This window comes from Aethalodelphis obliquidens, unplaced genomic scaffold, assembly GCF_003676395.1.
Source record: "Aethalodelphis obliquidens isolate GAN/ISIS:26980383/991018 unplaced genomic scaffold, ASM367639v1 scaffold23, whole genome shotgun sequence".
Lineage (NCBI taxonomy): Eukaryota > Metazoa > Chordata > Mammalia > Artiodactyla > Delphinidae > Aethalodelphis > Aethalodelphis obliquidens.
The window spans coordinates 7,131,030-7,147,534 of NW_020837967.1; the positions used below are offsets into that span (position 1 = coordinate 7,131,030).

General features: G+C 38.9%; 1 protein-coding gene across 3 annotated transcripts in view; it reads right to left on the bottom strand.

Annotated features, from left to right (window-relative positions):
- Window positions 1-16,292, bottom strand: part of UPF2 (UPF2 regulator of nonsense mediated mRNA decay) — a 98,603-nt gene extending 82,311 nt beyond the window's left edge. The window contains exons 1-3 of one of the 3 annotated variants that reach the window (XM_027121616.1): window positions 16,271-16,292; window positions 10,836-11,212; window positions 7,566-8,345 (exon numbers count right to left, since the gene is read on the bottom strand). In XM_027121616.1, coding sequence (XP_026977417.1) covers window positions 7,566-8,345; window positions 10,836-11,194 — 1,139 coding nt within the window. In that variant the 5' untranslated portion in view covers window positions 11,195-11,212; window positions 16,271-16,292. Of the gene's footprint in view, window positions 1-7,565; window positions 8,346-10,835; window positions 11,213-15,880; window positions 15,902-16,111; window positions 16,224-16,270 lie in introns of those variants that run through there. The other 2 variants (XM_027121615.1, XM_027121617.1) reach the window with 2 other exon arrangements.
- Between the last annotated feature and the right edge of the window lie 213 nt (window positions 16,293-16,505).

Consider the following 16,505-nt stretch of genomic DNA (forward strand, 5'->3'; position numbering starts at 1 on the left):
TGTAAACAAACGAGTGTGACTATGTTCCAATAAAACTTTATTAATGGACACTGAAGTCTGAACATCACATAGTTTTACTATTTCACAAAATGTTCTTCTTTTGATTTTTTTGAACCATGTAAAAAAGTAAAGACCATTCTTAGCTGACCGGCTGTACAAAAACGAGTGGTGGGCCTAATCTGGCCTGCAGGCCATAGTTTGCCAATCCCTGTCATAACTGGAGATAACTAAGTATCACTGTTAAATATATTATAAACAAGTTCATTCTCTCTCCTGGTATCACGGAACAATAGGGAGGAAATAGTACCATAAAGATATGAAAAGTAAGCAATGAAAACAAAACTAATTCCAAGTCTTATTCACTGTAATAAAAAAAATAAGAAAGTAGACCTCCTTCACCCAAAATATGAGATATCACTATCTGGGAGGACCCCCTAAGGTATATCAATCCTTGATTTCTGGAGTGTTTTTTATATTATATTTAATATTAATTTAACTTAATATTGTAAAACTGACAGAAAATTTCAAATAGTCCATTCTGGAATCTAGCATTATATCTCATAAATAAGAAAAGCCACAGATGCCTCAAAAAATTCTAGTATTGAGACATTCGGTTTTCTTTTTTTCCATTTTTTTCATTTTTATTGTTACTGCCTGACTTTCTTGCTATTTCTTTTATTTTGTACAGTGTTTATTCTGTTGTTTTGTATTGTTTTTAAAAATGAATTTTTAAAATAACCCATGAAAGTTTAAGAAGTTTAACATACAAATTTTCAAAATCATAAAAAGGCACAAAGAGAAATTCTCATTCAAAAACCTTTCTGAAGGATTGAGCAGGCAATATACTATTAATGGTGAACTAACATTTATTGAATACTTACAATGTGCCAGATACTGTTTTTAAATGCTTTTACACATATGAGTTCACTGCATTGCTCACATGTACCTCAGAGGTAGAGTACTATTGTTATCCCATTTTACAGAAGAGAAAACCAAAGCACAGAGATGTGAGGTAACTTGCCCAAAGTTACAGAATGAGTAAATGACATCTAAAACTTGAACCCAAGCAGTCTGGCTCCAAAGTCCATTCTCATAACTACTGGATTATACTGCCTCTCAAATAAAATTTAAATTATCCACTTGGTACCTTATTTTGAATTAGGATGTCTCTCAAATGCATATCAAAGGCAAGCCTTCCCACATTGAGGTTCTTGTTTTATATTCTCTTTTGGGTCCTTCTTTTGTTTGGATTTGACTTTGTTAAGTCCTGAGTAGCTAATGAGTTTACTAGACACCTTAGGACTTCCCTGGTGGCGCAGTGGTTAAGAATCTGCCTGCCAATGCAAGGGACACAGGTTCAAGCCCTGGTCTGGGAAGATTCCACATGCCACAGAGCAACTAAGTCCATGCGCCACAACTACTGAGACTGAGCTCTAGAGCCCACAAGCCACAACTACTGGGCCACGGGCCACAACTACTGAAGCCTGCACACCTAGAGCTTGTGCTCCGCAACAAGAGAAGCCACCATAATGAGAGGCCCGCGCACCACAACCAAGAGTAGCCCCCGCTCACCGCAACTAAAGAAAGCCCGCGCACAGCAACAAAGACCCAACACAGCCAAAAACAGAAAAACAAAAAAAACAAAAAAGAGTAGCCCCTGCTCGCCACGACTAGAGAAAGTCCACGCACAGCAACAAAGACCCAAATGCAGACAAAAATAAATAATTAATTTTAAAAATATATAACATTAAAAATAATAATAAAAAAATAAGTACTAAATGCAGATGAAAATGAGTACTATGGAAGATGTGAAAAATACAGAGTGAAAAGGTAGGGAAGAACCTGATTCTATCATTTGCTATCCAAGTCACATTGGGCAAGCTCTTTAATCCCTAAATCGGATCTATCAACTTCAAAATACAGGTATTTCTTTCAAGGGTACTGTGAGGATCAATTGAAATCATACATCTGATGCACTATATCAATGTAAAACAGTATTTTCATGAAAAAAAAAAAAATGCCAGAGCTCACTGCAGAAAAAGCAAGAACTTCAAGGCCAAGTATTATCTTGATCTTCTATTAGCCAAGTTAAAAAAGAAAAAAATCTTGAAAAGACCACAGAAAATCCATTTTAGCTTTGTTCTTATGCAGTCATGCAAAACAACATAGAACACATGGCCAAATCTTGAAAAAATAACCATGAAGCAGACCCATGAAAAACTACTAGGTTTCACTTTTCATCTCCTTTAGCGCTCTATCAAATTCTCATGAGAACTTAAATTTTCTTGTGGTTTCATTTTAGAATTTGGTTACAGATGTTGTACAATCTTATATGAAAAGAGACTAGAGCAATAGTTAAGCATAACTGTACCCAAAGATTTATTAACCAACTATGTCAAAGTCTTTGACTCAGAATTAGAAATTATCTGGAAGGAGGTAATAATTTTGAAGCATTTATAAAATTGTTAAAGCCTCTGTAAGTCTAAAGCACAGTGATATAACATTTTAGTAGTGCTTAAACATTACTACACAATTTATTAAACAATCTCCCTGTAAAGGCAAGGTACAACTTATCTGGAAAGAATGTGAAAGGTAAAAGCAACACTATTTAAATTCAGGTTGATGTGTTTTCAGATTTCAACACTGTTAAAGTAATGCCTCATGAATTTGCAATAATAAAAGAAACCTCTGGCGAGGGCAGGTGATAAATTGGGAGACTGGGATTGACATATATACATTAATATGTATAAAATGGATAACTAATAAGAACCTGCTGTATAAAAAAGTAAAATAAAATGCAAAAAAAAAAAAAGAAACCTCCCTGGTTTTATTAACACGGGAAAAGCCTACATTCTACCTACATTTTTCTTCCTTACTAAACTTTAAATCATTTACTGCTGTTGGACTGAGCATGCAATCATGAAGGTCATAATTCACCAGTACTGAAAAGAGAAACATACCCCCACTCCCACCAATTAATAAGGAAAAAAAAAGAAATTAAGACACTTGAGAATTATTCAAGCAAGAATTCTGACTTAATATCTGAATTCATGATTTCACTATACTGCTAGAAATGAACTGTTACACAATTAACATCAAGTTACATCTAATAAAATTAAATCATTTATTTACCCGATTTTTATTAAATGCCAAAAAAATACTAGATTATGTTACCTTAATGAGAATAATATCTCAAAGTACAAAGCATTTCAAGTATAAAGAGCACTGAACATAAAAAAAAAAACTTAGCAAGAAGTAAAGCTATTAATTCTAAATTGGCAAATATTACTAAATGATCTTTTAAATGTGTAAATATTAATTCCCCAGATCAATCACTTAACCAAATGCATTTTAAAAATAAGATTTGTACTTAAAGTATGAAAAGCTTATAAATTCAAATTTATTAGAATTCACCCAACGCTAGGGTCAATTGTATTGCTAGCTGACAACTGTAAATCCCTCAGGGGGCTAGAAACAGAAGTAGCTATCTAAAATCTATCAGCCGAGATAACAGCTGAGATTCGATAGGTCTTATTCAGTCACCGTCTTCATTCATTCATTACAGTGTTTTTAAGAAAACACCAGAGATTTTATTACTCCATTTTTTTTAATTGGTTAAATCAATTTTTAAGTAAAGACTTTAATGAGTACAGACTAACACTTCACAACCCCTAAGCACAGTGCCATCTCCCAAGTTAATTAAAATGACCAAGAGCATTTATAATCCATAGACTGAAAATATAGTCACTTTTTTAAAACCATCATTATGAATTATTGAATAAAGGCTTAAAGTATTTCAACTATGTACGAGCATTAAATACTCACTAGCTTGGCACTTAGATTTCTAGCATTATCATGCCTAAGAGAAACCTTACTGGGAAAAAACGATTGCCTATGATTTATTCCTATGATACAGAAAAACTTCAAAACACCTACTGGACAATGATTGGGAGCGAGAAGCTTTTGGAAACTGGTCATTTTAACTGTAACGTACCCTCTTAGAAGTAAGGAGACTAACATTAGGCCAAGTAGGGACTCTGCACTAACCAATTCCTCATGTCTTCTTTGCTCAGTCAGGCATTTAAATCCTCACTACAGAGGCTGCTCAAGTTGAAGCTATCCTAAGGCATGAGTGACTTATTAAGCTATATGCCAATTATTTTCTACATTGTGATTAAGATTCTCACATTCCCCCAAATTACTGCATCTAATTGGACAGTCCCTGTGATAAAATAACTGGTACCATGCTAAGGTCAATTTACACTTAGTAAATAACCTCCTCTAATAACCAACCATAGTTAATAGTTCTGTATTAAAATGAGTAAGTTTCTAGGAAAAGGCCATAAAGCTGTGCTCTCAACACAAGATCCTGTTCAAAGTTTTCTTGCGTGACTTTAATAAAAAAAAAAAAAAGGTCTCGGCTTCCCTGGTGGCGCAGTGGTTGGGAGTCCGCCTGCCGATGCAGGGGACACGGGTTCGTGCCCCGGTCCGGGAAGATCCCACATGCCACAGAGCGGCTGGGCCCGTGAGCCATGGCCGCTGAGCCTGCGCGTCCGGAGCCTGTGCTCCGCAACGGGAGGGACCACGACGGTGAGAGGCCCGCGTACCGCAAAAAAAAAAAACAAAAAGGTCTCCTTATCTAATCTAAATGTGACCAATGCATAAGTACAATTAATAATATACACATCATTGGGACTTCCCTGGAGATCCAGTGGTTAGAACTCAGTGCTTTCACTGCCGTGGCCTGGGTTCAATTCCTTGTTGGGGAACTAAGATCCCACAAGCTGCGCAGTGCTGCAAACACACACACACACACATCATCATCATCGATTATCATTAGGCTAACATAATATGCCAAAAGTATCTAAATAAAGTTTCAAAGAGGTAAGTCTGTATTAGGTATAAAAAAATTATTTCACTAGTTCGAGGTGAAGAACTGGCTGGGCAGCAGTTCCTCTGAGAAATTAGTCTTTAGGTGTAACAAAAAGTCAAGACTGACAAGGCAGCTATAAAAACTAATGGAATTGTAGGTCACAAGCAGATAAGAAGGCATCCAAAACAAACGTCCTAAGGATAGTGAAGTGTCTGGAAATCATGTAGCATACTAAGGGAACCAGAGGTATTTAGCCTGGAGAAGATGAAAGGGAAACATCTTGGCAGTCTGCAAATATTTGAGACATCCTGGTGTAAAAGAAGAGACATGTCACATGCCAGTGCTTCTCAAACTATCTGCCATAAAGGAATAATTTTCTTTCCAATCACAGCACAGCTATAAAACACAGTGACAATATCATGGCAATGGAGAATTGCTATCAAAATGTCTAAATGGTTAGTCTCAGTTTCTCAGCTTAATTCATTGTGAACAGGTAAACAGTTCATGGACCCCCACTTGGAGTAGCTTTATTCCATCTGTATCAGAAAAAAGAAGTAAATCAAAGGGAACCATTACATGGGGCGTTAAACATCAGCTTGAATTCCTAGCAAATAGGTATGTCCAACAGTGGAATGGCTCAGAGCACTGAGCTCGAGAAGTTTTCAGAAGGATAATTTATGTCAGATAATCTATAAAATGGATTCCATTTTGCATTGGAAGGATGACCAGATTAAATCATTACAGACTCTCTACCCTATAAGCTTCTGTGAGGCCAATCAAAAACACACACACAAAACCCTTAAAGTAGCCAATAAAAAGTAATCAAAACATACTTTCAAAATCAGCTGTGATGTATTAGGTAGGACACACGAGAAATGGAAAAAGAGTAGAAAACTTGGGGAAAAAAAGAAAAAAAAACAAAAAACTTTGGGGCTTCCCTGGTGGCGCTGTGGTTCAAATCCGCCTGCCAATGCAGGGGACAAAGGTTCGATCCCGGGTCCAAGAAGATCCCATATGCCGCGGTGCAACTAAGCCCACGCTCCACAACTACTGAACCTGCACTCTAGAGCCCGCGTGCCACAACTACTGAGCCCATGTGCCACAACTACTGAAGCCCACGTGCCTAAAGCCTGTGCTCCACAACAAGAGAAGCCATGGCAATGAGAAGACCGCGCACTGCAACTAAGAGTAGCCCCCACTCGCCGCAACTAGAAAAAGCCGCAGCCAAAAATAAAATAAATAAATTTTAAAAAAGAAACGGGGCTTCCCTGGTGGCGCAGTGGTTGAGAGTCCGCCTGCCGATGCAAGGGACACGGATTCGTGCCCCCGTCCGGGAAGATCCCACATGCCGCGGAGCGGCTGGGCCCGTGAGCCATGGCCGCTGAGCCTGCGCATCCGGAGCCTGTGCTCCGCAACGGGGGAGGCCACAACAGTGAGAGGCCCAAGAACCGCAAAAAAAAAAAAAAAAAAAAAAGAGAAGTCACCACAATGAGAAGCCCGTGCACCGCAACAAAGAGTAGCCCCTGCTCACCGCAATTAGAGAAAGCCCGTGCGCAGCAACGAAGACCCAACACAGCCATAAATTAATTAATTAATTAATTATTTTAAAAAACCTGCCCTTGCTATTCAAAAGCAAAAAAACGAGGATGCTTTTTTTTAAGAAACATTAAGGAGCACCGCTGCCATCTTAAATTCTCACCTCTTAGTGATCTTCAGCCACCAAGGATTTTTCCATATAGTCTCTGCACCTATCTTACCCCTGACCTAACTGAACTACCGGCATACACTATTGCAGTCTTTTCTGGTTGAGTCAATCACCTTCTAGTGGTAACTACTTAAACCAGTCAGTCCTCTCCAACTACAGGCTTATAGGAATAAGTGTTCTCCCCGCGACACGCACTTTAAATAGTTATAGAGTATCCAACCAAAGGCTACTGCTGTTGCCTCCTTTCTGTACCCCTTCAGCCCTCCTCCAAATCCAACCCTCCATAAAGTTGACCTAATACCCACCAACTGCACCTACTTCTAGCTTGTTGATGCCTTCTAGGTACAGATGCTACACAGTAGTCTACAGTATCTTGTAACTGTCAAAGGTGGCCTAAATCAGGCACACACATTCCTTTAGAATTTTGAATGGATGTCCCCAGGAGAAAGACTCCCATAAATGCATAGTTGCACTTGAAGAATTTTTTCACAGCTACTTTGGTACACTATTTTCCAAATTTCTAATCTAAAGTATCACTGATAATGAATGACTTGTTTTCTTAAAAAGCGAGTATCAACAGTGACATCAATAAACTTAAAATACAAAACAATGAAAGCAAACCTGTTATAGAGAGGGAACAGCGAAACACACAGAAAAATAGCAGATAAGTTAAAGTGACAGAAAAAGAAAACTTATCCCTCAACATTACGGAGTTTTTTAAATCACAGGAAGAAAACAGATCCACAAAGTAAAAATCACCACATACTTGCCGGATTTCTTTCAAAATCAGAAACAAGAATCTATCGAAGACTCACATTTAAACATGAGTACTTAGATTGTTACACTGTGAAATTTTCCTGGAATGTTAAGAAATCACCTGCAATGAGCCCTTTTCCAAAAGTTCTTTCAGTGGCATGAAGACTTTAAAATTTTTTAAGTATGAGCTCCAAAATAAATTCTCATTTCTGAGAAACATTTGAAAATCACCTGTTTTGTCTCTCAGTATTCTGTAGCTCCCTGTGGTCCCTTTTCAGGTGTTTGGTCAAAGACGTAAAGTATTCTTTTAAAAGATTCTGGAAAGGTTGCTGTTTCTCTGGACTAATTATCTCACTAGGAGGAAAACTCAAATTAAACTTCTCTGCAGCACTCTTTACTTTCCTTGGTACAAGTCCAGCAATATCATCTCCACAATGTCGACAAAAACTAATCACCACAGAAACATGGGTATGGGATTCCCGATCAGCATTAATAATATTTTTTAGCTGTTCATAGATTACGGAAAGACCTTCCTTGTCAGTGAAAATCCCAACTATTGTCAATTCTGCAATGAAACGCAAATCAGTTCTTAACTTGGTAATGTTAGGTGTTTTCTCTTCTTTCCTTGCTTCAAAATGTTTTTTCCAAACCTGAAGAAGTGATGGGGCAAAGTCGGCGTAACGCTGGTGAAAGAGAGAGCATAAGTGCACAGCACAATTCACATCAGATATTTTTAGCTTTGCTTCCACAATAGAAGCTACAGCCTCTGCAATGTACTTGCTTAAATTTAGGCCATTAAAATCATGGGACAAGGAGTCTCTCTGTTGTTCCGTAATAGTTTTTAGTTTCTTGACAAAAGCGGTATTTTTCTTCAAACTTGAGTCTAGTCGGCTAAAGAAATTTTCCTCTGGTCGGTTGTCTGGAGCATTTTGGTTTCTGCTGCGAAGTTCCTTCCTTAACTGATGTCGTTCCCAAGCCTCCTGATGAAGCTGAAGGGATTCCTCTTTCTCTCTATATAAAAAAACAAACAAACACGTAAGTAAGATACCCTGTATATTTTGAAGCATCACTGATGAATCCTATAAGAGTGAAAGCCAATGAAAAGGTGATCAGAAAAGCAACAGAATCCAAGAGGAACAAAAGATGCAAGAGGCCCTTTCACTACTAAAGACATCTGATTAATGACTTAAGATAATGAGAACCCATTCTACTGATAACACCAAAAGTGGCAGAGCGGAGGATTCTGACTAACTAGATTAAAAATCATTCTGCCAACTGGCAAGCTAAATGGATAAAACACTTTTGTTTGTCAACTCTAACTCAATAAAGCTGAAAAAAAAATAAATGGATAAAACACATGATGCTTAATATGAAAAAACAAAGTAATACGTTTGAGAAAGATAACCTAAAACAACTAAAAGCATTGGGAAAACAGAAAAACAAAAAATGTCCACAAAGAATATTTTAATTAAAGAATAAACATTATAAAAGAATGCATTAAAATGTTTTGAAATGTTACGTACCATTTCTCCATACTTCAACATTAAACAAACCTTTATTAATAAAAGTACTTGCTAGGTTTAGGTCTTAAAATTCAAGTGTAATTAAGAAAGTTTGTATAGGAACCAGGACTATAGGATAAAAGCACTTTAATAAAAGGTTAACAGACTCAGTGTATCCTGAAAAGAATAATTAAAAACAAATCTACCTATGTTTCCACTAAAAAGATGGGACATGTTTAAACTGTAGAAGCAGTAAAATAACTTGGGCAGGAGTAGGAGAGTGGAGACAATCTGACTTTGAGGTTTCTGAGATACCAAAATATGTAGCTTTAAAATATAAATTTCTAATAAAATAGATTTTCATCTTTCTGAGATAACCATCCCTGAGCTACCCTATAATTCTATGATTTTTCCACTAACAGCCACAATATGTTAACAGAGAGTTGCATCTACCAGTGGGAACAGGGACATGTGAGTATCTCTTGGAAGCCTCCCAGCCACACAGAAACGCAAGATTAGCAGTGAGAGTACACGTTAAGAAAGCATAACTCATTACGTGTATGCACTCAAGAACTCCATTACCATCTTTATTAGAAACACTTTGATATATAATTAATATATATACATACATACACACACACACACACACACACACACACACACACACACACACTTACTTAAGGTATTTATTTATATTTATAAATTTACAGGTGAAATAATGTGATGCTTTAAAATACTCTAAAGGAAAAAAATGTGAATTGTTGATGCTGCGTAGATGGGGAGGGGTGGTAGATCATTTCATTCTACTTTTTGCACCCTTGAATTTTTCCCAGTAAGAAGTTGGGGTTTTGGTTGCTGTTGTTTTTTTAAGCTCTTTGTATAGGAGGGGTGAGAGAACAAAACTTACAGTGAAATTAAATATCCTTGTGAATTGTTTTTTTAAAACTAAAATAGAAAATAAGCAAGAAACTCTCAAGAATCATGGTTCTGAATATTCCAAAACAGGTCACTACTACTGCTTTTCAGACCCAAGGCTCCAGTTCCTCATTAAAAACAGAGGTACAAAAGAGCTTTGGTAAGAAAGTAGGTAGCTGAGCTGTTCTAGAGATTCATGAAAATTCATGTTTGCAAACAGCTTTTTAAATTATATATATGAAGGGAGGAGCTCATGCACCATTCAACAACTGTCATTTCTGCTTCATCCTGGTAGTCTTCCCATGAGGACTACCTCGTTTTTCACCAGTTCATTATATCACTTGCACAGATTTACATGGTTAAAAATAGATTTAGATAAAGATAAGAATGGGAGGCATTATGGAATTGTACTTAAGGACAAAAGTTTTAAAGTCAGCCCAGCATAGGTTCAAATCCCAGCTGTTCTACTACTTACTGTGACCTTAGGCAAGTCATTTAACCTCTTGAAGCTTCATTTTATTAATCCGTAAAACGAGGATCACAGAGCTTACTTCATTAGACTGCCCTGAAGACATGTACTGATACAATCGTAGTGCCTGGCATATAATAAGAACTCAACAAATAGCAGTCATTTAGAACTAAAAATTTTCGGGAATTCCCTGGCAACCCAGTGGTTAGGCCTTGGCACTGTCACTGCCAGGAGCCGGGCTGGATCCCTGGTCAGGGAACTAAGATCCTGCAAGCCGCATGGCACGGCCAAAAAGAAAAAAACAAACTAAAGATTTTCAACTTAGAAAGATGGCATAAGGTACCATGAAAAAAAGCTTTTTTAAAAAACAAAAACAGCCCAGATTGCCCCACACCTCAAAAAACACTTATTAAAGATCACTATTATTTAATTTAAAGAATGAAAGCACTGTAAGCATGCCGCTCGTCAGTAAAACTAACAGAACAAGTAAATTAAGATACTCCCAACTCTCAAGAAACTGCACCCTGGAAGTTTTATTTCAAATAATCACTGTTTTTCCAAAACATTCCAATCTTCCCATTCCTGCACATCAATAGTCAGAATAAACGTTCTTACTTCAACTGGGCAGCCTCTTCTTCCTGCTGACGTTTTGCCTGCTCTTCTTGCTTCTTTCTCTCTTCTTCATGTTTCTTTTTTTCTTCTTCCTCTTTTTTCTTTAATTCTTCCTCTGCCTTCACCTTTTCTTCTTCTTTTTTCTTGCGTTCCTTGTCTTCTTTTTTTCTCTTATCTTCTTCCAGTTTCTTCTTCTTATCTTCAGGGACCTTAATAACCTCCTTCTTGGCGGTAAGCTTGATCTCCTCTTTTGGTTTCTCCCTGCTGCTCACTGGCCGCCTTTCACTGCAGTCTTTTTCCTTGCTGTTTAGTAAAGATTCTTTTTCTTCCATACTTGCTGGCTTTTTACGCTCAGCTGGCATTATGTTACCCAGGACAATCTGTAAGAGTAAAAGAATGTCAGCATTGTAGACGCAGTGACGTTTTTTAGTGACGTGACACTATTTTGTTAAGCAGAACATATTAATGCAACTTGGCAATTGTGAGAGATTAAATAAAATGCATGCAAAACGAATACTATTTCAGTGATAAAATTCCATATTCTATGATTATTAGTTATGCCTATGTCTAAGTATTTTTTTCTTTTTACTTTTTATTAAGGAAATAAACACAAACAGAAGTGGAGAGCACAACATAAGGAACTCCATGTAACCATTCCCTAGATTCAACCACTGTCAACTTCAAAACAACATATTTAATAATAAATACTTCAGTATGTAACTGAGAACATTCTGAATCAGTTTTACACCCCCCATTTCACAGCCATTAAGAAATGCTGGTGACACTACTTCATACAATATTCAATACAAGTATCTAAGTGGGAGCATAAATGAGCTCTTGCCTCCTATGAAGACTCATAAATTTCACCTCATTGCTCTAACCTTATCGAACTTTCAAATACAAAAACTGTTAACTATCCCAAACTGGACTAGACCTTTCATCTCTTTATTAGTATTAGTCAAAATTAGTTTATAAATAAACATAATAATGATTATAAAAAAACTGTATATTCTCTTCTACATTGGCCAATACAAGGGCCACCAGCCCAGGGTTTCTCAGCCTCAGGACATCTTGGGCAAGACAATTCTCTGGATTGGAGGAGGGAGACGCTGTTCTGTGCACTGCACAAAGTTTAAACGCAGCATCCCTGCCTTCTATCCAGTAGATGCCAGTAGTATCTCCCCAGTTTTAAAAACCAAAAATTACTCTGGACATCACCAAATGTCCCCTGGGAGGAAAATCACCACCAGTTGAAAACCACTGCACTAGCCACATGTGGCTACTTACATTGTAAATTAATTAAAATTAAACAGAATTTGAAATTCAGTTCTCCAGTCACTATCCATATATCAAGTGCTCAACTCTACATGTGGCTAGTGGGTACGGACAGTGCAGATACAGAACATTTTCATCATCACAGAAGATTCTTTTGGAGAGCACTGGTCTATAGTACAGGTTCCATACAGTTAACTGTAAATAAACTCTGGAACAAAAAATGTATTCCCCAGCAAAATTCATGATTTTCTTTTCTAAAAATACATCTCTACTTAGAACTTAATGTCCTCATATAATTTCTTTTATGGACAGTACTTCATGTTTTAATTCCTAAATCATCTGAAAGTTGTACCCAAGATAATCAAAATACTTTCCATTTAAGAAGTATAGAATGACTTTACCTAGTTTTTTTTTTTTACAAGCTAAAGACAAACACAGTACTCTTTAAGTATTTTCAAATATAGGTTTTAAATTACATCAATAAAAACTAGGTTAGCAAAGAAAACATTTGCAATAATATTTTATAGACACAAAGCATTTATTTCAGCCCTCTAATAAAATATTACCACAGAAAGACAATCTAAGCCGACAGAAGCACTTTCAGTAATTTTTGGAGGCACATGCCATAGTCTGTACCTTCTCTCAGCCACCTCTTCCTTTCCCTTGTTCTGTTTTTACTCTTATTCTCCTCCACTTCCATGTTCTATGCATTTTTTTGGACAATGACACCCAAAGGCTTTAGTTAACACCATTGGTAGAACTTGAACAAAAAAAGGCTGTTAATCCTGTTCAAACAATCATTAAAATATATAAGAGCATAACTACATATTTATGTGGTAAGATACTGTTAGTATTTATATTATCTGGGAAGTGTAGTTATCAATTTCTCATGCAGCTTCAATTAAATAACCACCTTTGCCGCAAAGCAAGCAAACTTTCAAAAGATTGAATACTAATAGCTACTACTCACTGGTACCAGAGTAAACATCTTACATACATTATCTCATTTGATACTAAAATCTTTATGAGGTGGGTATTACTTTCCCTATTTTATAAATGAGTAAATGGAGACCTGACCAGGTAACCTGACCAAGGCCGCCACAGCTAGTGACAGAACTGGAATCTGAACTCATACTCTTAACTCAAGTTATGAAGAACCTTTAGAATATGAAACTGTCAGCTGGAAAACTTGACAACAGATACTGACTACAACAAATCAGAATTACGTATCTCAGAGTAGAAAGAGTCCCTGATAATGGCTATGCAGTTTTCACATGATGTTTCAACTTCTGGCATATTCTCTGCTAAAATATATGGGGACAGGTAATTCCTAGGTAACAAGATAATCTTACTTAGGAATATTTGTAATTCTATGCAAAAAATAATAATAATGATTATACAGAATTTGTATTTTGTTGTGAAGCAGCAACAAGCAACATTTCAGCTGATACGAGGAAGTGTAGTTCTCAGGATATAAAAAAGAATGGCATCAAATTTTATAATTAATATCTCATCTATGAAGATGAAATTAGATATTAAGTTCTGTTAAAACATTAAGAAATTCACTCGGAATCTGACAAATTTATAAAGGATCATCATTTATTAGCACAAGAGTCTCCCAGACTTTTGTGACTCTCCACAGTACTCAATTATTCAATAGATTTTTAAGTGCCTTCTACATCAAACTGTAGTAGTCATTCATGAATAAAATTCTGCTCTAAAGCATGGCAAAACAGATTCTCAGTAAGACCCTTAAGTCTTGGGAGTGGTATCTCCTTTGAATCATTTCATCCCTGTATCACAAACATATACCCAAAGTACACTTGGAACTAAATTTCAGTGAACAAAAAATACGATGGAAACCTAAAGGTTTATGTAAAGGCAGCAATGCAATATGTGAAAGTAATATGAGCTTTAAAGTCAGTCAGACTTTTAAGTTTGCGTCCCAACTCTGCAAACTGCTAGCTATGGCAACTGGGCAATGTAACTTCTCTGAGTCTACTCATCAATAAAATGGAACTATTGCTACCTCTCTGGAATTACAAACTTCTTAAATTTCTAAACCAGTAGCAGCATGAGGGAGGCATTCAACAAATGTTTATTCTCTTTCACAGAGAACACTGAAAAGTTCATCCTAAAATGAGAGATTTTTCAAGTTAGGAGTACTAGATTTTACCTCCTCCAATTCTCAATCTTTACGTTGAGTGACCTGCCTTAGATTACACAACTAGTTTAGTGGCTGGGTTGAAACTCTGTGTCCAGTGCTCTTTTCCACTATATGCCCTGACTCTAAGATTTAGAAAGACAAATAAAAGATACGAACAACATGATTCAGATCAGTATGCATTTGTACCACATCAAGTTTCAAAAACTGAACTGTGTTAAATTATATTTAATGAAACGCTCGAATTTCTTTAAATTATTTTAATAAACTCATGCTTTAATAAACACCTATTTTACCTAAAATGTTTCACAAATTTTTCAAATAAAAACTAAAACTTTTAAATAGATTCTATCTCAAAATAAGGTAAAAATTAGTGACCTTTTAATTGGATATGATTAGCTCTTACAAGCTATTTTACTGAGTATAATTACATTCACACAGTCCTTAAAAGGAAGCCATGCTTTAAAACCACCTTCCTAGCTCCCAAAATAGTGTCTTGGCCTTTGGGCTGTATATTTTGCTTGGTTTTCTAAATATACTCTGAACTTCCAGAAGAAAGTAAAAACTACTTTACTGGCAAAACAGGTATTAGCAATGGCGTGTACGGGGAGAGTGCAGAGAAAGGGGGGTGTTTCCCTTTCAAAGATATTCCTTCGCAAACTACCATATGGACGATGTATGAAATCACAGAGACTGCTCTGAAAATACTCCAGAGTAAAAGAATGCTGTTTTTTCTTTTCATTCTCGGTTATTCATTCAAAATGTTCTAAGGGCAGAACCGCACAGGGGCATTACCTCCCAGTCTTCGACTTTAAAGAACGTCCTCAGCATAAAGGACTCTTTCAAAGCTTTTACAAATTTCACCAGAGTTCAAAAACGATTTTCTCGAGGAGTTGTACAGTCCTCATGAACAACGCAACAACTCTGCTAAAGGAGCAAAGCGAGTAATAGTTTTCCTCAGGTCTGAGGCATCACTGCGTACAAGCCCCAAGGGAGCAACAGAACTGACGGTTCGGTCCAGAGTGTCCCCTCAAGCCTGAAAGCTGGCTCTGCTTGGCCAACCTGGAGACCAAATACCCCACGATCGTCCGGTTACTTCAACAGGGCCAACAAGAGAAGACCAGGAGGCCCGGCATGAAGGCAAAGTGAGGAATCACCAGCCCACGGGACTAAAAAACAAAGTACACCCACTAATGCCTGCCCCAATACACCCAAACCCCTTCCCCTACACCCTCGTCTCCCACAACCCCCTGCTCTTGCTCCACACGCCTCTGCCCGACACGCTTCCCCACCACAGCTCCCCTTCCCACGCGGGTCCACGGTCACCTTAGCGCACCATCCCTGCCCCAACCCGAACTTCGCACCCCACACTCCCTCACCGACGGAGCCCGACACGCTCCGGCCGGTCTCCCCGCTCCACATCCTCCCACACACGCACCCTCCCCACTTCCTCGCCCTCGCTTCCCTCCCGGCTCCCCGAGCGCTTTCCCCAACCTCCCCTCGCTCTCCTCCACACCCCCAAACGGCTGCAGCCCGTCACGGCGGGCTCCCCGCCTCCGGCCCCGAGGCCCGGCCCGGGCATGTGGGGCAGGCACCCCCTCAACCGCACCTCCTGCCTGCCCCGGGCCAGGGGCTTCCGCGTTGATGGGAGCCTCCGGAGGAGAGGGGTGTGAGGACGACGCCGGACCCGCGGTCCGGCTCCTGCTCGCCACCCCCGGAGCGCTGGGGTGCGGAGGCGCCTCTTGGGTCCCCCAGGGAGTACGAGTCCAGGCCGGTGCCCCCCAGCCCCGCTTCCTCCCGATCGTTGGAGCGGAGGGGAAGGAGGTTCCCCGGGACTCACCTCGAGCCTGTTGTCAACATTAGCCCCGGGTTTCCCAGCACCAACTCCAGCGCTCGGGCTCTCCCCTCCCCTCCCCCAACCTAGCTCGCAGCCGAGGGCCCGCCTTCCCTCAGCTCCCCCTCCTCCCTCCGCCCGCCGGCCCTCCCGCCCGCCACTCACCAGCGCGGCCGGGCTGCGAGTGGGGGCGGGGCGGAGGGAGGTGGAAAGGAAGCAGCTTTCCGTGCGATTGCCAGATCGAAAACAGCCCGGTGCTTCCTTCCGCCGGCATCCCCACGCGCTTAGCTTAGCTCCGGGGTGGAGGATCGCGAGTAAATACTCAGAAAGGTGCCACACACATAGCGACTGCTTCAAATTGCCCTCTCAATGACAGGAGCGAATTTTTCAGACAGGCAGT